Source organism: Notolabrus celidotus, chromosome 6 (genome assembly GCF_009762535.1).
Source record: "Notolabrus celidotus isolate fNotCel1 chromosome 6, fNotCel1.pri, whole genome shotgun sequence".
NCBI lineage: Eukaryota > Metazoa > Chordata > Actinopteri > Labriformes > Labridae > Notolabrus > Notolabrus celidotus.
The window spans coordinates 32,055,466-32,077,390 of NC_048277.1; the positions used below are offsets into that span (position 1 = coordinate 32,055,466).

General features: G+C 42.3%; 1 protein-coding gene across 4 annotated transcripts in view; it reads right to left on the reverse strand.

Annotated features, from left to right (window-relative positions):
* The window catches only part of mon2 (MON2 homolog, regulator of endosome-to-Golgi trafficking), a 64,854-nt gene that overhangs the window by 14,395 nt on the left and 28,534 nt on the right, over nt 1-21,925 (reverse strand). For 2 of the 4 annotated variants that reach the window (XM_034685425.1, XM_034685423.1), the window contains exons 5-26: nt 21,390-21,519; nt 20,928-21,025; nt 20,478-20,603; nt 20,048-20,242; nt 19,589-19,713; nt 17,005-17,144; nt 16,706-16,859; nt 15,618-15,808; nt 15,151-15,232; nt 14,008-14,189; nt 13,203-13,315; nt 10,940-11,044; nt 10,463-10,543; nt 10,277-10,350; nt 10,102-10,192; nt 9,905-10,006; nt 7,901-7,903; nt 6,512-6,622; nt 4,272-4,447; nt 3,992-4,154; nt 2,474-2,767; nt 2,006-2,204 (exon numbers count right to left, since the gene is read on the reverse strand). In XM_034685425.1, coding sequence (XP_034541316.1) covers nt 2,006-2,204; nt 2,474-2,767; nt 3,992-4,154; nt 4,272-4,447; nt 6,512-6,622; nt 7,901-7,903; nt 9,905-10,006; nt 10,102-10,192; nt 10,277-10,350; nt 10,463-10,543; nt 10,940-11,044; nt 13,203-13,315; nt 14,008-14,189; nt 15,151-15,232; nt 15,618-15,808; nt 16,706-16,859; nt 17,005-17,144; nt 19,589-19,713; nt 20,048-20,242; nt 20,478-20,603; nt 20,928-21,025; nt 21,390-21,519 — 2,935 coding nt within the window. The remainder of the gene's footprint in view (nt 1-2,005; nt 2,205-2,473; nt 2,768-3,991; nt 4,155-4,271; nt 4,448-6,511; nt 6,623-7,900; nt 7,904-9,904; nt 10,007-10,101; nt 10,193-10,276; nt 10,351-10,462; nt 10,544-10,939; nt 11,045-13,202; nt 13,316-14,007; nt 14,190-15,150; nt 15,233-15,617; nt 15,809-16,705; nt 16,860-17,004; nt 17,145-19,588; nt 19,714-20,047; nt 20,243-20,477; nt 20,604-20,927; nt 21,026-21,389; nt 21,520-21,925) is intronic. The other 2 variants (XM_034685426.1, XM_034685424.1) reach the window with 1 other exon arrangement.

Sequence of the window (21,925 nt, forward strand, 5' to 3'; positions counted from 1 at the left end):
CTCTCCTTTCTTATCCTATCCTTTCCTTTCCTTTCCTCTCCTATATTTCCTATCCTATCCTATCGTTTCCTATCCTATCCTATCTTTCCTATCCTATCTTACCCTTCCTTTCCTATCCTATCCTATCCTATCCTATCCTATCCTACCCTATCCTATCCTTTCCTACCCTATCCTATCCTTTCCTATCATATCTTTCCTATCCTATCCTATCCTATCCTATCCTATCCTATCCTATCCTATCCTATCCTTTCCTACCCTATCCTATCCTATCATATCTTTCCTATCCTATCCTATCCTATCCTATCCTATCCTATCCTACCCTATCCTATCCTTTCCTATCATATCTTTCCTATCCTATCCTATCCTATCCTATCTTATCCTACCCTATCCTATCCTATCCTAACCTATCATATCCTTTCCTTTCCTATCCTATCTTTCCTATCCTATCCTATCCTATCCTATCCTATCCTATCCTATCCTATCCTATCCTATCCTACCCTATCCTATCCTTTCCTATCCTTTCCTAATCTTTCCTTTCCTATCCTATCTTTCCTATCCTATCTTGCCTATCCTATCCTATCCTATCCTATCCTATCCTTTCCTATGCTTTCCTTTCCTATCATATCTTTCCTATCCTATCCTATCCTATCCTATCCTATCCTATCCTATCCTATCCTATCCTACCCTATCCTATCCTTTCCTATGCTTTCCTTTCCTATCCTATCCTATCTTTCCTATCCTATCCTATATTTCCTATCCTATCCTTTCCTCTCCTTTCTTATCCTATCCTTTCCTTTCCTTTCCTCTCCTATATTTCCTATCCTATCCTATCGTTTCCTATCCTATCCTATCTTTCCTATCCTATCTTACCCTTCCTTTCCTTTTCTTGCCTTTGCAACAGGGTAGTAACATGACTGGGTATAAAATGGTCATTCAAGGGAGGCTTTATGACTCTGTGAGCAACAATTTTAGACAATATTCATCAGCCTAAAATTGCAAAGAATTAGTGGATCACATCATCTACAGTACTACTTATCATTAAAAGATACAGCACTGCATGAGCTCAAAATCACCCCCAAAAACTGTTAACTGTGAACACAGTTTGTTACTGCATCCCTGAATGCTGGTTAAAACCCTACCAAACTGAAAATGTTTAAAAACATGAGCCAGAAATGCTGGAAAATTCTCAGTACTAAGATCCACTCCATTAAATACCTTTTGCAAATGTCAAATTACCAATCTTTTTTATGTCTGAAGAGCTGCATGCTACCTATCCTTCAAGGACGTAATATGATTGCTGCCACTGTTGTAAAGTCTTCTTTTAAACCCAATGTAAAACATTAGCGATACGTTCTCTGCAATTCAAGGTTTTTTGCAGCTCTATAATGGAAACTGTTAGAGGCAGCAATGATAAACCCATGTTGCAAGCACAGAACAACTTGCTGAGCTGGCTTCTGTTTTCTGGCAGTGAATAAGACCAAATCCCTTTTTTTGTTGGGGGCTAATTAATGATCCTGTATCGGTTCTTGGCATTGAATGGCGGACTTGCCGCAAACATTTAAAGGCTGTATAGGAGGCACTTTCGATACTTGTATTATCAGTTCAATCCTAATTTAATACTGTGATATCACATTGCCAGAAACACTGACTCACTGTATCTAGGACATATGAAGAGCAGCTCTCCCCTGAGTGATTCTATGAAAGGTAGGATAGTAATGTGTTGTACATCATGAGTCACCTCTTAGAATTTGGCACTGATTAAAATGTTTAGAGGTCTGAGAGCTGTTAATGATGAGCTCATGTTTTATCTCATGTCACATCTCTCTTAAATAAAGATCAGGTCTATATGTGGCTTCACATTACTCAATGTGTGGTGATATCAAAGGACCAGAACAGCTCGCAGTCTAGTTTATGATTTCCATTGTGTAGAATTCTGTTGTAGCTGTAGCAAAAGTCTATCTTGTATAAGACAGTGTGTGATTCTGATTAGACTCCCATGGCTCACCTAACTGCTGGAGAAGATACCGCCTCGTGTTGAAGATGCGAGCCACCCCAGCTAGCGTGAGCACCCATGTCTCGGCCCACTGTTTCTCAGCTGTGTCGCGAGAGTGGTGGATGAGGATGTTCCCGCCGCCAGACTCAATCTTCTCCTTGTCGGCTGTGGTGGATGACGTTCTCACGCAGTCCAGGAGGTGGAACAAAACCTGATGGAGGAAATGAGATGCTTAAACCAAGTAGTGCAGACCTTTTAGATTGTCTTTGATCATTCAAAGGAGACCAAGATTTCATCTTTAAATAGATGACAGAATATCTAAGAAGTAGTTCATCCATTGCATTTGGATGAGCGTGTGAAATAAGTGTCATTTCTTCAGTAAATGTCCTTATTTTAAATGTAATTTGTACAAGCAACACGGATGAAAGCCTCCAAAAGTCTAACTAAGTGCAATGATAATCACAAATATCCTTATGCTACCTTCCAGACCACAATATGCCACGTTGGCTGCTGCAGTAGAGTCCCGTGGGCAGCGATGGTGGAGAACAACGTCTGCCCAGCGCTTTTCCGCACAGCGGGCCGTGGATCGACACACAGCTCGCCCAGCTTGGCGTAGAGGCACAACCACAGGCAGTCGAAGGGCGGGGCAGGGTGGAAGGGCCTGTTCAGGGTCTCTCCTTTCTCCTTGGCTTGCTTCTGCTGCGCCTCCTCCTCCCTCTCCAGCTCCTGCGTGATGGCTTCGCCTCTTTGAAAGAAGTAGTCCGAAATGTTCCACTGTGGGTTAAAAAAGAAGGAGGAAAAAAAAAAAAGGGGGGGAAGAGGGGGTAGGGGGAGTAAGAGAGAGCAAGGTTGGTGAAATGCTTCTGGCAGTTTTGCTATCCTATTACCATAAAGTAATCTCACAGGAACTGCCACACTCCAAGGGAAGTAATCCTGTAAACCACAGATCAATATCGGGTTTTGCATGTCCTGAATACTGTATAAAGTATCTGTGAGATGTCAGCAGAGAGGTTAAGTGCAGTTAAATTAGATCAAATGAAGCAAAACAAGGAGTTATATGTTTTAAAAGGTGTAATCCTATTAAACGTACCATATTTCAGCTTTTAAAGGATTGCTAAAAAAAAGTCTCAGAGCTGTCACTCCCTGCACACAATGTGATTTTAATAACAGTGAATGGAAGGGAAGATGTTTCTTTCATTCACTGTTCCTTAGGAAAAATATACAACCATGGTCTTTGTCAGCACAGCCTGAAGTCACCTTCATTGTTACACACATAGGCTCATAAGAACTGACCAGTTTGTTGGCTCCTGATGTTGGATGTTTCCTCTATCTATCTATCTATCTATCTATCTATCTATCTATCTATCTATCTATCTATCTATCTATCTATCTATCTATCTATCTATCTATCTATCTATCTATCTATCTATCTATCTATCTGACAGCCAAGCTAGATCAAAACATGAAATACGATGTTGACTTCACTTTTGCTGCTGGCCAGGGTCAGAGCCTGGAGCACTCAGGCTCTTTTCTGTACTTGGACCCGGACCAGGAGAGCGAGAGACTTTTTTTTCTGCTTTTCTTGTGGTGGTTGCAACATTTTTTTCCCTCCTCAGTCCGCTGTACAGAGTGAACTCGTCTGTGTGTGCGTGTGTGTGCGTGTGTGTGCACGTGTTTGTGTGTCTTTGTGCACATCAGGGTGGAACTCTGCCATGTAGAGACAGAAATGACATCCCGTCATGTAAATAAGATAAATAACATGAGGATATTTAGTCTGATTAATAAAAGAACAAGGTATAGACCTGATCCATAAGAGAGGTAACCTTCAATTTCTTCTGCTGTGATCTGGCGCTAAATGGAAAATAAAATGAACTGAACTTCCAAGGGGGGGGCGCGTGCCGCTGTTGTGGGGGGGCGCCTGTGAATGAACCACCTGTGGGAAACCCTGCCTGCGTACTCGAGCATAAATATCACAAGACGGAACATCTGTTCTCTCACCAGCAGGCCGATGGAGGTGAGGCTGATGTTAAGTTCCTGGTTCTGAAGTCCGAAGCTGCCGGCTACATCCACTACGATCTGGAGGCACGTGCAAGGCATTGTGGGCAGGAAGTCCGTCACCACCAACTGCAGGCACTGGAAGGATGTTCGGATCAACGACTCCCTAGAAGGAAAAAAGGCGGGTGACATTGTGTCATTATTTGGGTTGAAACTGCAGATTGATTCAAAGGTAAAGCTCTGACTTCTTGCTCCATCATCTCCTTCTCCCTTGTGTACTCACCCTTGATCATTGCGGATGGCTCCTATGACGCCCAAGACGAGGGGCCAGCCGGGCCCCAGGCTGTCTCCCTGGCTCTGGAGGATCTGCAGGACGCTCTCTAGCTGCTTCTGGCGGATGTCTGCGTGGAGCACGTTGGATAACTCCTTCAGGGGGTTCAGCAACAGAAGCTGCAGCCGCTACGGAATAAAAAAGGGAGATGGTGACTAGATTATTCGTATGCAACCATTAAAAACTGAATTTGAAAACTGCTCAGTCGGAAAAGGGTGGCTTGCCCTCTCCGGATCGGGGGGGGAGTCTTTGCCCCAGGCGGAGGAGTTTAAGTATCTCGGGGTCTTGTTCACGAGTGAGGGAAAAAGGGAGCGGGAGATTGACAGACGGATCGGGCGGCGTCTGCAGTGATGCGGGCGCTGTACCGGTCTGTTGTGGTGAAGAGAGAGCAGAAGCTCTCAATTTACCGGTCAATCTACGTTCCAACCCTCACCTATGGTCACGAGCTGTGGGTAGTGACCGAAAGAACAAGATCGCGAATACAAGCGGCCGAAATGAGCTTTCTCCGCAGGGTGGCTGGGCTCAGCCTTAGAGATAGGGTCAGGAGCTCGGACATCCGGGAGAGGCTCAAAGTAGAGCCGCTGCTCCTCCGGATTGAGAGGAGCCAGATGAGGTGGTTCGGCCATCTGGTGAGGATGCCTCCTGGACGTCTCCCTGGGGAGGTGTTTCAGGCATGTCCGACTGGGAGGAGGCCACGGGGAAGGCCCAGGACACGCTGGCAAGACTATGTCTCTCAGCTGGCCTGGGAGCGCCTCGGTATCCTCCCAGAAGAGCTGCCGGGGAGAGGAGTGTCTGGGCTTCCCTGCTGAGGCTTCTGCCCCCGCGACCCGGACCCGGATAAGCGGAAGAAGATGGATGGATGGATGCATTTGAAAACTAAAACTGAATTTATACAACTGTCTCACAGAGCAGCAGCCACTTTATAGTTCCTTCACATCTTCATACCTGTGTTTATGTCAGGTGTAAGAGCCTGGCTGTCTTTTTCCTTGTTTACATATGATGCATTTAAAGTGTTGTGTCAAAACCTTCCCACAGGTCCCTTAATGCTCTGAAGAAGTGTTGGTCCTTGGCATTTTTACAGGACGGGCGTCATTCGTGCCGCTCTGTGCCGTTCTATTAACCTCCCCTCCATTCTCCTGCCCTGCTTTTGATTCGCTCTGCGCCGTTCCCTTTATCTCTGGCTCCGAGGTGAAGGTCACAGACTCTGTGTTTGTGAGTGACAAGAGTAAGTGACTGTGACATTTATGTTTCCCTCATTTTAAGCATCGGGCACACTCTTATCTATCATGACATACACCGCAACAGAGGAGGAGAGTTCTCAAATGTCACACACATTTTAAGCAGTGACACAGGACGTCTACCTGTTAAAATACTTGTGTGTTCCTGCATTGTTTCGGATCATAGAGCAGGTCTAAGAGCACGCTGGTTGCACACTGTGCGCATGTGCCAACCGTGCATGCAGCCTGTTACAGTCGCTCCCCTTCGTTCATTCTTCTTTCTGATTTTTCTTCTTTCTCTTCTCATACTTTGTTGGATTTTTCTCTGGCAGTTTGTTTAAGTTGTGATCTCTTCTGGCCTTCCGTTGGTGAGAGTTGTGGACTGTTTTTCACAATGAAATCACCAACTTTAACTTTTACTTGCATTACTGTTGCATGGCTTTGTTTTTGTTTTTGAGATTTAGGACGCATAGAGGCAGAGGAGGCATAGAGCTACGAGGGAGGAGAGCTGGTATAAGAAGATGGAGGTTTATGGAGAGGAGATAGAAGCCGTGTCTCTCCTCTCTCATCATGGGCAACGTGAGACCTCTGGCTAATAAGATGGACAAGCTAACAGGACTAGCCAGGAGTCAGACGGAGGGCCTCCAACCATGTTGTCTGCACAAGGAGATCTCATGTCATACTGGTAGCTGTTTACATCCCCCCTGTGCCAACCCGACTACGGCGTACAACGTTCTCAACGCTGCCATAGCCAGACTCCAAACAGACCACCAGAGAGCCCTCTTCCTGATCTCTGGGGACTTTAACCGTGTAGTTTCTACATAGCTTATTATTGTATTGTATAACTTACTGTGTATAGAGCAACTGTAATGACTGAATTTCCCCCCCTGGGATAAATACGTAAAGTATTTCTGATACTGGTTATGAAAACGTTTTGAACCCGTTGTCAAAAATGACAGCTGCGGTGTTACCTACCTGATTTTGGGCCAGCGGAGGGTCGTGCTTGTACGCCAGGCCGGCTTTGATAAGCGCCGTCAACGCCTCCGCCCCCCACTCTCTCATCCTGGAGTTGGGGTGCTGGCAGACCTGCAGGAACACATCACACAGACACACAAATGCAGACGCATGCAAGCAATGACAGAAATCTGATGCAGAGGCTGTTCAGAGCTCCCAGCAGTGGTCGTAGTGGGTGGGTGGGTGGGTGGGTGGGTGGGTGTGAGAGAGTGGGTGAAATAAACTACAGACTGTGTGAGAGAAAACTGGGATCCCCCTGTGACAACAGGATACACTGTGACAGACAGTGTAATCATGGAGGCTGGTACGATGTAGATACACATGGAGAGGCCAGGCTCAACAGAGGACAGTACACTAGTTTGGTAGATAGCCTACATTGTCGTATCTGAAGCTCCTGTTGGATCCAAGTGAATCATTTCAGCTCTCTGAGAAGGTTTCTCAAACATATTTTAAATTGTATTTCATCAAGTATCACTAGAATCCTATGAGGAGGGGGAGGAAAAAGGGGAGTGCTAAGTAGCCACAACAGGGTACTGCTCCAAAACCTGGATGCTCCATGTGTTTCTATCAAATCATTTGGCTATGACGGTCCTGCATGATCATCCATGCATCATATTTCAACATGCTGGACTCCAGTGGCAACAGCTACCACTACTCGTCTCATCACTATCACCACTCCAACCCCAACTTGGTCGAGGCAGATGGCTGTCTAACATGAGTCTGGTTCTGCTCAAGGTTTCTGCCTGTTAAAGGAAGTTTGTCCTCGATGCTGTAACTAGCTAAATACTGCGAGGTGCAATTCTCATGGTGGATTAAGACTGAGTCTAACCCTGTCTTGGTGTTGGGTCTCTGTTCATAATTTAACATAGAGTGGTCTAGACCTCTTATGTTTGTAAAAGTGTCTTGAAATAACATTTGTTGTGATTTGGTGCTATACAGATAAAGATTGATTGATTGATTGATCGATATTTCAAATCTTAATCATAATCAGAGTGGATCCGGCTAAATAAACACATAATCAAGGGGATGTCGGTCTTAAATCTTCTTAAAAATATAAAAACACTGATTTTGATTTTGAATTTGAAGAAGCCTGCAAAGACAGAGAAGCAGCTTTTAATCTGAGCGTTCAGTTCAGCTTCAGATCGAGCTTCAGATGGAAAATCACATTGCAGTGGCGACGACAACATCAGGAACAACGCAGGAAATGCACTACGGACACATTTTGACACAGCGACCTCTCAGCTCCATCATGTTGATGCCAGACTGAGAGGGAGAGGGAACAGATTGGGCGAAGAGAAGGAAAAAAAACAGAGAAAGCCAATGATTATGGAGGAGAGAATAAGAGCTTACCTTCTGCAACACAGACAGGAGAGCGAAAGAGAGGGGAGATAGACAAATACACTCATTTACACACTTATAAACAGGATGATCCTCTTCATGTTTCTGAGTAACTTCAAACACAATGCGGGTAATCTCTAAAGGGCTTTCAAACATGCATCAGTACATGTGTGTCTCATTATAAAACTGCAGATGCAACTTTGGATCACATATTTGGAATACACAAGTTTAGGTATCTTGCCTTATATCATTCTGTTACATCCAAAGAGCATGCACAAAGTTTATTCCCTCTTCAAACTGCTGAGTCATCACTAAACGCTGTAACATATACTTAAATGTGGGGACAATTCTTCAAGTGCTTCAACAGCTTCCTACATTTATTGCAGTCCAATCAGCTGATCTTACATGCACAATAAAACTCATTACTCTGTTTTTATCACAACATATTTGAAACTATCGACCCTTTCACAGCTTGTTTTTCCTCCTTTAGGACTTAACCACTGAACTACATGTTTGTCTAACTGCTGTGGTATGCAACTTTCTCAATAGTTTCATATGCTTCAGACTCCACAGAGAAAGTAACACTATTACAGCGAAGTTACCCAAAGGATTTAAGAGAGGAGGGCAATTTTGAAATTCTTGTAGCATTCATTAAGAGTTTAGACTTTCCATGACGTTTCCGAGTAGATCATCAGACTGGAAAAAGTGACTTACTCAGACTGAATTCACACAAGCATTCTTTTCTGGCTGACATTTAAAAGGTCAGATTCCAGATACTTTTGTGTTCTGGGGGGGGGGGGGGGGGGGGGGGGGGGGAGTAAAGTCGAAAGTCTTAAAATGTGCTGCAAAAGTTTTATCAAGGATGAATCGGCAAAATCTCCTCCTTCAGTAACTTTTGAAGTCTTGTGGTGATGGAGTTTTACATCAGAGCTTTACAGCATATACAACCTATTATTATCAAGTTCAAATTTTTGTCAATTTTTATTCATATAGTCTGACTTTATGTATCTAAAAAAAATTAAAAAACTCTTCAACAATGATTTATTGGTTTACTGTCTCACCACTGTATTCTATTTATTTAGCTTTTATTCTTGTTAATCTTTTGAGCTGTTTTGTTTTTTCATTGTTAGAAGTCCTACACCCCTCTGTCTGTTAAAGGTGCATGTTGTCTTCTGAATCCTGACTTGCTTTGCTTTCAAAGCACTATGGTTTTTTGTTTTTAAAGGGGCTATAGAAATATAGTTATTATTATTATTATTATTATTATTTTATTATTATAGAGACATATCTTTTGTACATAGATAATTCTAACTTTTATGAGCTTTTGTATATACTTAAGTATTTTCTTTTCTTTTATTCTATTTTCTTTTATTTGATCTTTCTTTTATTTAATCGTATAACTATTTATATCTTATTTTCCATAGCACGGTCCCATACTTGTTCTCTTAATATTTTGACTTTTTTTTTTCATACTGTTTATAAGAGCTCTGTAATGTAGTAAGTATTTCTGATTCTGATATTATTTATTCCATTAATATTTTAATTTGTATTTATTTTTAATTAATTCTGGATTATTTCAGTATTCATTTAGTAATTAATTAGATATTATCTTCTTTTTTTTTTACATATTACCTCTCAGCATTTTAATATTTTATTTTGTTTTCTTCTTTTTTCTTTTTTTCTTTTTAAGTTATTTTATTTTATTACTCCTACTATTATTTTAATGAACAGCACTTTGTGTTATAATATAATTGTATGACAAGTGCTTTACGAATGTATTATTTATCTATTTATTTATGTATTTATCTATTTAAAGGGACAGTGCATATTAATTAACATTTCAGCGTTGCATCAATGTAAATATGCCAGAGTTAGCCATAAGGCTAATTTTCATCCGTAGACCCCGGCAGCTCAAAACAGAGTTCATAACAAACAATCAAACCAAATAAAGTCTGATTGATTGAGTCTGAAAATCTATGTTCTGCACCATGTGGGTTGTAGCCTAAAGGATGTTACCTCCAATAAATGGCCAGTAAGAGGCCTCCATAGGATCTCAATACGATCCATGTTGACCAGGCCGGTCTCCAGCAGCTTGGCCACAGCAAACAGGGATGGCTCCTGTAACAAAAACACAACATTTAAAAATAAATGCATAATTATGGATATCTGTTGGAAACAAGGAAGAGTGTCTAATCCCTGTAAAATGTTCTTACCTTGTTATTTCCATAAGCCATTTCCATAGCCTCCAAAGAGAGAGAACAGAGAGCGTTGATCAGGTGATGTAGGGACACGTCATCCAGGTACCTGTAACACAAAGAGTATTTCACATATCAGTCATATTCACACATTCTGCAAAGAAAGAATACTGATTCAAGCACTGGTCCTTACTGGGAGCTCTCAAACAGTCTGGACAGGATGTTGGAGATGACGGGCAGGTCTGTCATCACAGCTGTGGTCAGCACCTGTGTAGGTCACAGACACAATCATACTCAGTTAGCTCACTGCATTCAACACTCAAGAATAAAATATGCATAAAAAACACATGTGAGTCACACAGTTCCTGAAATCACTCACTGTACTGGGTCCCTCCACGGCTCGACCAGGCTTCAGGGCACCACCCACCCCTGGTTTCAGGCCCAAGATCCACACTAAGTGCTGGGAGAGAAGAGTGAGAGGCTGATGAGAGGAGAAGCTACAGTGAAGCCAACCAACATGCTCATGAAAAGCAGACAGAGTGATGGATAGTGCTGATTACTGACGCTAAATATACAAATGTTTTATGGCTGATTAAAGTAACTCAGCTCCTTTCTGTCTCAGTTTTTCAAAGCTTGCACAAACAGCTTTTAAAAACAACAAAGAGACGTTTTGATCTCATGGTTTTGAAAGGAATTCCCTGCAGGTCATCAATGAATGCTTTTTAGTTATCAGGATTTTACATGCATGTGTGTGAGAGACATGTAGAGAGAATGTGAACTGCCTCATCTAATTAGATCAGAATGTGTACGTATGTGTTGTTAGGTGTAAACATGTGCTACCAGGTGGCAGTAGTACCTGCAGTGTAGCCAGCACCAGCTGCCAGGAGGTCCCCAGCACGGCCCCGTGGCAGTGAGCCAGGTTCAACAGGGTTCGCATACACTGGATGTTCTTTGCCGTCAGCTGACAGAGAGAGAGAGAGGGAGAGAGTTAAACCATTTGACACTTTTCATCAAACATTGGACGCCACATTACTGCAGGGCAAAATGTGTTCTATAATAGAATAGAAGATAAAGCCTCAGTAATAGTTTTAATAAAGCTATAGGTTATTAATAGCATAAAGTACAGCAGTCACATCTATTGGACTGTGGTAACAAAAAGAAGGCAGAGAATATCTGCACCTAGAGAGGCAACAAGCTCGAATGAAAAATGCTCATCACTATGAGGAGATGTTCTCGTCCTGGTTAGGTCGAGGTCATCGTCCATGCATTTTGAAATGTAATCACCCTCGGGGGAAATTAGGACGCCTGACCTCTGCATGTTCATAACTATTGTCCGTGACCTGAGCGGTGCCCTGAGACAGAGAGTGTCTGGGTTTTATGTGGGCGATATAATATATGCAGGCTGTTGTGCATGTTGCATATTAATAACACAGAACTTTGTTAATGCATGCCTTTGCATTTTTGGTTAATTATTCATGCCTGGGAGTATGTATGTGTGTGTGTGTGTTTGCGTGTGCGCGTGTGCGTGTGTGTGTGCGTGTGTGAGTGTGTGCATGTGTGTGCATGTGTGTGTGTGTGTAACTGCTTAGAGATATTCCAGGAGCATAAAAACAGGGTTGTTTTTTTATGAAGCACATTTGAAAACTTTTTTTTTTAAATTATTTTTCAAATATTGTAACTGTAAAACATGAAGACAGAAGAATAGTTGATTTGTTGAGTTTCATTCTTGTAACAGTTTTACAGTGGTGCTCATAAGTTTACATACCCTGGCAGAATGTATGATTTCTTTGGTAGTTTCTGTCATTATGATATAAAAAGAGTAAACACAGTTGTTTGACAATAAATGGCTTCACCCAACCACTAACCACTAGTGAAAAAAAATATTCTCATTTCTCATATTTTTCATATTCTCTGAAAAATGCCAAAAGAAATATCACAAATTCTGCCGGGGTATGTAAACTTATGAGCACAACTGTACTTCGCCTTACTTTATTTATTTATGAATTATCTAATTCAAATTTTAGTCACTTTTCATTTTCTTTTATTTATATATTTATGTATGCTTTTTTTAATTTATTTTTTATTAGTATAGCATCTAATTTCCTTTTCATGGTTTAATATTTAAGTGTTTTAATATCTTAGAAATGTATTTTATTTTGGTAAGTTTAATTTCCCGTGTTGAGTTTTAACATTCTATTTTTTATCCAGTGTTTTGTCATTAAGATATCATGAGAGCATTTCCTCAGTTTGTTCAGTAACTTCTTTTTTATTTTTCATTTTTTTCATTTATTTTATTTTTATTATATTATTTTATTATATATATTGTACTTTTTATTTAACGATTTTCAATATATAAAGCAGAGTGAAAATACTCATACATACACACACACAAAAAAAAAGACGTAACAGCATGTCAGCATTAGCATGGATAAGTTTGCTTATAATTTGTATTAGACTACCTTCTGTAAATAAACAATTCATTTTTAAAGCATCCATGAGTATAGGATTTGATTCCCTAATGCAAGATTAACTTTAAAAAAAAATGTACAAAGAAAAAGCCTATAGCAAATTTAATCAGATTTTATTAAGGCATGGATTTTTATTTATTTTTTTTCCCCTTTAGCCGTTTGTGTTCTTCACTGTCTGTTTCTAGCTCAAATCCAATTCTCAAGTACACACGTACTTACTATTGTTGCATATATTGTGTTCTTGACCATAAGATTGTGGAGTGGGTTTGGGGTCGGGGCTGGGGTTTGGATTAGGATGTGGCAATCTTTATATTTTCATATATATGTTTTTCTTACTTTATTCTATTTGAAGTTGTTTTTATGTGCAGCACTTTGTGTTACAATGTCCTTGTATGAAAAGTGCTTTATAAATAAAGTCTGATTGATTGATTGTCTATGCCTGGTTGGTGAGCTCAGAGGCTCTCTCTTTCTCTCTTTACAGTATTTATCCCCAAAAGAGGCATTTTGCTTCTTCTGGAAAATTTTGTCCCAACAATTTGTCTTGATCATAAAGTTTTCAAATCTAATTGTTTTGGCTAACAGTTACATAAATTAAACAATTACATGTCTGGTATGAAACCGTAGCCTCTTTATATTTGTGTGTGCCCTTACCACCACAGTGCCCTGGGGCTGGGCGGTGAGAGGCTGGCCCACAGCCACCACCTGCTGATGAGACTCACTGGAGGGGCTGATAATCTGCACACTCTGGCCCTGGATGGAGTAGGCTGTGGAGAATAAACACACACCCACACCCACACACACAATCACACACAAACAAAACACACAAAAGCAAAGCATTTCACTTAGAGTCAGTCATACACATGCAGGTTTTGTAACGAGCTCACGACATGCAAGAAAAGATTCCTTAATTAACTCCGAGGCAAACATCCATTGAAAGTTGAGACCCAATTTGGCGGCTTTATCTCTACAAGCTAATATGCAAATAATGGATGTCTGAGCGGTTGCTTTCAGAGCAGCTGTGCTTGTGTGTGTGTGTGTACGTTTGCATTCCCCTGACACATTCTCCACCGTGTTCCTAATTAGAAACCACAGAGAAAAGTGGATGGATTAAAGCAATGAGAACAGGGCAACAGGGACAGGTAGATTGCAAACAGTTTACATGTTAAGCTCAGTTTTGCAGCACGTCTATCCTTTTGGGAGACGAGAGGAGCTCATTAGTTTAAAATAAATACACATGACCAGAGGCCATTTTCAGTTTGCTGTGTGGGGTTCAGTATATATTGGATTTTGTGATACCAAAATAAAGCGTGTGGAAAATACAAACCTATAACCAAACTGATGGTCTGAAGGTTTAACTCAGATATTTTAGGAGTGTGTTCAGCTAATACAAAAACAAGGGGATAAACGGTTCAGCATAAACTGTGTTCTCCATGTAGTTTCAAGTGAAACTCTGTACCTTTGCTGGAGAGGTTGGCCGCATTGCTGCTCAGAACAGTCAGGGCGTAGTGCGGCGGCAGAGAGGCCTTGCAGATGGCTGTGATGAAGGCGTCTCGGGGCGTCACGAGGCCCAGACGCCCACACAGCGAGGCCATGGTGAGCTCTGCCTTCAGGATGTTCTCTGTGGCTGTCTCATCGGTGCTGAGAGACAAGACGAGGGAAAAAACAACAGGGAAGAGTGAAGAGAGTAGTTTGATATCCAGTTTATTCGCCAGTATTTCATCGACTGCAAATTAAAGTAGTTTGTAAAGAAAATGTTGCATAATTTAACAGAAATCCTTCAAACTAATCCTCTGAGTAAAAAATCAGTAAAGTCCATATTTTCTGCCAATCAGCTGTACCGTCAACTTGAAAAGTATTGACCTGTTGCATTTGATGTCACAATGTCTGCCCGCCTGGACGGCAAAAGGGACACGTCACTTTCTTGATGCCAAACTTGTACATGAGTTCCCCATGTTAAACTTTAACCTACATGTTAAAGCATGATGGTCTCCTCGTGTGCTGTGGGTTGTACTAACAGGTAAGACAACTCTGCTATAGTCCTCTATCATATGCAGGAAAACAGGAAAGCAGGTAGAAGTGGATCACAGCTGCTATATCGCCCTACTAGTTCCTACGCTAACTGGTTCCTGTAATCCAGCGGTGTGTAACCGTGTGAGTCATCTGCTTCAGCCTCAAGATTCGTGACACATTCACAAACAGTGATTTTCGGGTCTCCTCTCGTATCCAATGCAGCAGAATTGATTGTATAAGTGAGGAGTGCATCACAGAGACAGATGGAAAAATTCAATGTGTAGAAATAAAGTATTTGCAAATATGAGAGGAGTTGGATTTCATTACAAGAAGGGGCGTGGTGAAACTTGTGACTGAAGCAAATGACAGCATGAAACCAGTCAGCAAAGGAACCAGTATGTGTGTCTAATGCCATTAGTGTCTCTCTCTACACACCTCTGTTCGTGAGCGCCCTTGAGGTGACTCACCTCATTGGACAGAGTCACTTACATTTTTGTCAATTCTATTATGTTGCTGGTCCCAAAATGTGAACACCCTACATGTCTGTTTATTGCAGAGCATAATGCAAAAAGCCACAGGGTCCTCTTACCTGGCATCTAGGAGCAGAGAGAGAGCAGCCAGCAGACCACACCAGCAGGCACTGACCATCTCCTCCCACACCTGGTGGGCTCCTGAGACACAAATAAGAAGCATTCCTGAGTTAGTTCTTTAAATTTATTCAGACAGCATCATTCAGGTTAAGAGAGACAAAGATGACTCCATTTTTATTTATCATCTTTGAAGAAAAAAAAAGACACAAAGTCATAAAAGTGGCCACCAGGGGTCAGAGAAGTGCGAACATCCAGAATTCCTGAGAGTTTGGCAATCATGCAGCAAAGACAGATAAGAGCATTATCAGAGGTTAAAATGTGTTAAGAGGTAAAGTAGTTCCCTCTTTAGATGTTTCTCTTTTTTATTTAGCTCCCCTAGTGCTTTATTTCTTGTGTCCTTACATTAAACTGCAGTATAAGAATTCGCTCCCTCCCTCCTTCCACTCCCCCACTCGTCAATCCTCACCTTGTTGCGGATGCCACTGCTGATCAGGATGAGTCTCCCTGAACTCAGCAGCTGCCTCCTCCTCCGTGGCCAGCTCTCTCTCAATCATAGAGGTGATGCCCCGCACCAGGTCCAGCAGGGCGCTGAAGGCCACGGACATGGCGTAGCCCTCTGGGATGGACGGGGGCTCCACCTTGTCCAGCATCTCGAGGCTGGGTGATGGAAAAACAGGAGCAAGGCAAATCAGATGGAGGTCGAAGTGAGTGTGTGCGATATTTGACCACAGGTGGAGATTTGGAAGTCTTCACCAATTCGATTATTGAATCAGATTGGTCGTCCCAAGGGTTCAAACATGTTTTATATTAACGACACACACCACTGATATTTCTGTTAAAGGTCTCTTACACCTCTGAGTCACCTAACTATTCTTCACTGGAACAAACTGTCTTTATTGAATTTAATAGCAGCAGCCATGACAAGACCACACCTCTAACCGTGATTCCTTGATTTGTTTACCACAAGATACACAACTGCTGATCTTTCTGCACAACACGACAGTACTTAAATAAGCCAATAAACATGCTTTTGTGGCAGAGTGACTCCCAGTCCGTTCTATGGAAATGAACCTCTTTGCACAGAACACCGGCACTGATAGCCACTCCAACAAGCTCCCTCCAGGGAGCACACTTTGTTATAAGTGCTGAAATCTGTGTCACATCTGTCATGAATCAATTGGTCAAAGTGTCCCCTCACCATTCAGCTCATCATAAATTGGAGGACAGATTTCAGCTCCACAGGGATGAGAGCACACTGCACAGCTTAGTACGGCGATTGTGAGGGTGCTGACAGCCCCACAATCAGACACATAACAAGAGGTAACTGCACAGAGCTGTGAAGCTGAATGTGTTTGTTTGCGCCTGAATATCATCAGTGTCATATGGAATTGGACCTTGATGGAGCAGATAGCAGTTGATGCGCAATTCTTTGTGCTATTGGCAGCTGCAGTCTAGTCTTAGTGAATCCCAAGCAGCAACCTCCGGGCATGTGTGTGTGAAAGAAATCTACAAAGTAAATCAGACAGGAGAGATGTTGGTGTGAACAGCACTTACTAAGTGGCCTTTGCGCTTCCCTGGACGCTGACAGTCATGAGAGGGATCCAGGTGCCTCGGTATTCAAATGCAGCCTGGGTGGTCAGGTTGCCGCTGACCCCTCCTGTCCCCTGACCAGCCTGTGCTGCACTCTGCGTCCCTGATCCTGAGCCTCCTGAACAGAGAGCCAGAGTCACACAGATGGGATTTCATTACCTCTTTAAATCTATTGGTTAACAAAGACTGTGAATGTGTTATTAGAAACACTTATTCCTTTATTAGAGTGAGAGTGTTACAAGGTGTAAAGAGTGTAAACTGACCTGCAGGTGCACTGATAGCAGCAGGGTTGCCAGCATTGGGGACGATGAAGAGTGACTGGATGAAGGAGCCCAGCGCGTTGACAATGTCTCTGAATACCTTAGTGGAGTGCTGTTTCATGTCGTACGACTGGCAGAAAGACCTGGAGGAGAAAAGACGAACAGAAACTTCAGCAAGTCAACAAAGCAAAACAAGAAACGGACCAATGGGGTTACAGAATAATAAGGAACTTCACTGCAGAAGAAGAAGAAGAAGAAGAAGAAGAAGAAGAAGAAGAAGAAGAAGAAGAAGAAGAAGAAGAAGAAGAAGAAGAAGAAGAGAAGAAGAAGAAGAAGAAGAAGAAGAAGAAGAAGAAGAAGAAGAAGAAGAAGAAGAAGAAGAAGAAGAAGAAGAAGAAGAAGAAGAAGAAGAAGAAGAAGAAGAAGAAGAAGAAGAAGAAGAAGAAGAAGAAGAAGAAGAAGAAGAAGAAGAAGAAGAGAACATGCTTAGGGAGAGATGTCAGAGTGAGGATACTGCCGTCAACCAGCGCACCTCGAGCAGTTGGGGGTTCGGTGCCTTGCTCAAGGGCACCTCACTATCAACATATATAACAATAAATGCATTATCATTCATGTCATTTAGACTATTATGTGTCCTGTTGACAGCACGAAGAGTGTAAGGTTTATAAGTCACATGATAACTTAATGAGAGGTCACTATGAGAAGTGTGGGTGCAAATTCAGGGTCATGTCATGATAGTTTGCTGTGGTATCATCCTGTAGATAAATCAATAATCATAGGAACATGCTATTCTATTACTTGGCTCTCTTACTGATCTTCCAGCTGTGTAAGATGCTTGATTCTGATTGGTCAAAACCCCTTGACAACGGTTATTAACTTTCACTAACATGAGCAACACCAGAGACAAACTGATCACATGTCATGTCAAATCAATCCACGGAAAAGAGTTCCGGCACATTTAGCTTCTGCTTGTTGACACCATAGACCGTAAGGTGAGATAAAACCGTTAGCTTTCGTTAGCATCATGTTGGTAAAAAAATGTGGTTAAAACGCTTGTTTCTGTTAGCATGCTCAATCGGCAGGGAAAACAACACAGACATTTTCATATTGGATCTTGTTCAGCAATCCTAGAAACATGGGGAGCAGGTGAAAGCAACTCTAGGTTGCTACAAAGAAACTTAAACCGTGAGAGAGGTGATGATGGCAACAGGGTTCAAAGTTGTGATATTTGCCTCGTTTGTTTTTAAAGGTGTGTGAACCGCGGAGCTCAGAGAAGGAGAGCTGGATGAGGAAAGTTTCATTTTAAATCCACCGCAAAAGAGTAGATAAGAATCCAACACCATGGAACGCTAACTGACGTGAAATCACTGGGACTATTTTCTTTAAAAGGTGACATATCATGCAAAATCGACTCTTTAATGGTTCTCTAACTGAAATATGTTTCCCTGGCATGTCTACAAACCCCCCGAGAATGAAAAAAATCCATTCTGCCCCTGTTCTGATTTCTCCACCTTTCTGTAAATGTGTGTGAAACGAGCCGTTTCAGACTTCCGTGTTTTTGTTACATCACAACAATATCCGGTCTGTCACGGAGTCAGAGCTCGGAGCTTGTTCAGCCCATAGACTGTATAAAATACAACTCAACTTCTCCTTTGTTTTTCATTCCCTGCACAAATGTGTGCTAACAAGGAGCTTAGGAGGGACGCATGCTAGTTGTAGGCTGTCTTCATAAACACAAAGGTCGGTTTTACTCCCCACGTCTGCAGATTTGAAGATCTAGTGGATGATTTTTATTTATCATGGAAAAGTGCTAGCGCTAGTTAGCATAGCTACATAGCTACATGTCGTAGCTGTGTACCAAGACACACGTCTACATACTGACAAATAAAACAACAAGAAACACTAAATCTGTGACCATTCCTCAGAAAGGTCCTGCTACAGGCGCCTCTCCGTCAGGATCAGATTCAGAGGGTTGAAGTAGCGCGGTCTGCTAGCAGCCGTGTATATTCAGCCAACATGTAAACATTAGATCAACGTGCTGGAGAGCTGAGGCCACATCCACTTCCTGAGGGGGCGTGGTCAGAGGGAAAACAGACTGGTCTGAGGACTGCTGAAGAAGAGGGTTCTTCAGGCAGACCAAAATCTGATTTCAAAGTGTTTTTTGAGCATTAACTTTAAAGACATGTTTTGGGGACCTCTTAGACCAATATATTTTGATGAAAAAAGCGTGATATGTCACCTTTAAAACTGGATACATAAATATTTTTAAATCAATAAAATAATCTTTTAATCTTAATCTTTGGTCAACGTGTTTGTATTTTAAGTTATTAGCCAGGTAATAAGTGGGATAATGTGTGGTTAGCAGGGTGGAAAGAACCCTCCCCTTGGAGTCAGGGTCTCTCTTCTCACCCTGTCAGGATTCTATTTCCCACAGCTACCTGCTAACCTTATTATCCCTCACATGGTGAACACATTCAGAGCGTTGTTCGATTGCTCACTAAAAGTCATTAAAGCGTGTTAACCATCTATAAAGCAGTGTGAGGTACAGAGCTCGTTTTGAGACTTTGGCGAGCTTCATGTCACTTACCGTAATAAATGCGGCTGCACACAGAGCCTATGCACTGATTCCACAGCCACAGCTCTCAGCCACTGTGGCTTCTCTCCATCCAGAAACTTCACCAGCAGAGACAAGAAGATCTCACACTCAGTCACCTGCAAAACAAATGTAAACATATCAGAGCAGGCCTGACTTTGATCAGATCTGACCTGTTAGTGAATCCATGAACCCCCTCTAACAGAGCTGACATGTGCCTAACTGGCTTCAACTGAGGTTTACATGAAGTCTATTTCAACGATTGATAGAATTTAATTATTGAAATTGCTGCGATGTTCAATTACTTAGATGCAGCTAAGCTCCTTATAGCACCTGGAGCAGAACTAAGACAAAACTGCTAATCCAATGCTAATCAGACAAGATCAATTAAGTGAGGAAAATCCCCTAACTTCTAAAGCATCAATCAGACCAGTCGACCGTCCTCAGCCTTACCAGTAAGCTGTAAAAGTGCTTGATGAGGACTGAGACCACGCGCAGCAGCCTCATGCAAATGGGAAAGTATGGTTTCTCCACAGGTGCAGGCGAGGCGGAGCTGCTGCTGCCCTGACGGAACTTGATGTTGGGGGAGAAGAGCTTGATGACGAGCGGACACACTCGTTCTTTTAGGAGGAAGCTGAACTCCTGGTGCTGGTGGAGGGAACACAGAAGGGGAGGGCGGTTGTTAGGTTCAGTTAAGGTGTAGTAATAGTAAAACCCACCGCTGTTAAAAAGCATGCATTGCTTTGCATCAATGTCAGGAGGTATCTGCAGGAATATGTACTAGGCATAAGACACACCTAGTATTTTTCCATCCATGTTTAGTCAAATCCTGTCTCTGATACATGCCTACAGTATATGGCAAAACCTGCAAGGCTGCATGTACCTGTAGAAACACCCCAGGAAAATCATTCAGAACAGACTCCAGCAGCTCCAGACCAAACGTCCGGGTCATCTCAGTCATCCCCACAAGCCAGTAGGGGGCGTCAGCATTCACCAGCTGGCACAAATCCTGCAGGGAGGTGCACGACAGCATTATACACAATGGGTTTTTATGCCTAACTCACATCACAGTGCTTCATACAGTGCAGTGTGGGTGGAAAATGAACAGAGACCTTTGAATCACTAATTTCACCACAAAGTAGTTATGAAAGGAGTTACTATTTTAACACTTTAAGAGGATTAAATGTGAATAAATTCCTGTTTTGGTGATTATTTTTAGTGTTCAACTTTCATACACGAATGATGAGGTCATCAACCAGGTTTCAACCCAGCAGTGTGATTGTCCAAAGGGCAGAGCGTTGTGTGGAAGACTGCTGCCCCCTGGTGGACGTACCTGGAACAGCATGTATGCATCTTTAGCACTGGGCCTCAGGGTGCTGACAGAGCGCCTGTTAGTGTTTCCCTGGACAGGAGGGGCCTGCTCGACAATACCTGAGGGAGAATACACACATGATGCTTTAATCATTTAATTAACTCCACAACAGAGGGTGCAAATTAATCAAAGAATGAATGATTAATAGGCTGACTGATCAATCACTGGGTCTATAAAAAATGCTGCCACATTTAAAAGTAATTAAATGGCAAAACAAACGATCAAACATAAACCAAGAATGTTGTAAAAAAGAAGGAACACAAGCTTAAAATAAAACAAATTATTCAAAAGGAGATATTTTTTACTGTGTCATCCTCTCAGTCTGCACACATGTTCACATGTTCTGATGTTTGCATCTATTAGCTGTAAATCCACCATGAGGTCAGACATCCCATTTACTCCCTGACATTACTGCCCCCTCACCTTTGAAGCGCTCATCCTCTGCCACCATCCTCTCAAAGACCACGGTGACGACCTGTCTGACCGTGGCGGCTGCTGTGTTGTTGGTGATGTTGTCCTTGGTGAAGTGGAGACGGAAACACAGCACGATGGCCTGCGCAGAGACAGAATACAGACGCATTAGAGATCAGTGGATGGAAGGCTGAGGGCTTATGCTGTCTGATGTGTTGTCAGAGATAGCAGGTAACAAGAGTTTGATAGTCTGTGACAGGGCAACATGATTAGATGGGAAACAAAGGGCATTCATATCAGTCAAATCAAAAGGAAAGGGAATGTGATGATTTGTGTTTAATGCCGGGTATGTAAAGGTTCCACTGTCTAGGAGAGGTATGTGAAGATGTGGTGTTTATTATTACTTTGTGTGATGAGGTGTGAGGTGATATAAGCAGGATGTGAGGTAGAGGAAGGAGAGGAACAGAGGACGCTGCAGTAAAGTAAAAAGCTAGTAGCACCAGGGCATACTGCAGCTACTGCATGTCCACAGACTGTTTAAGGTTGAA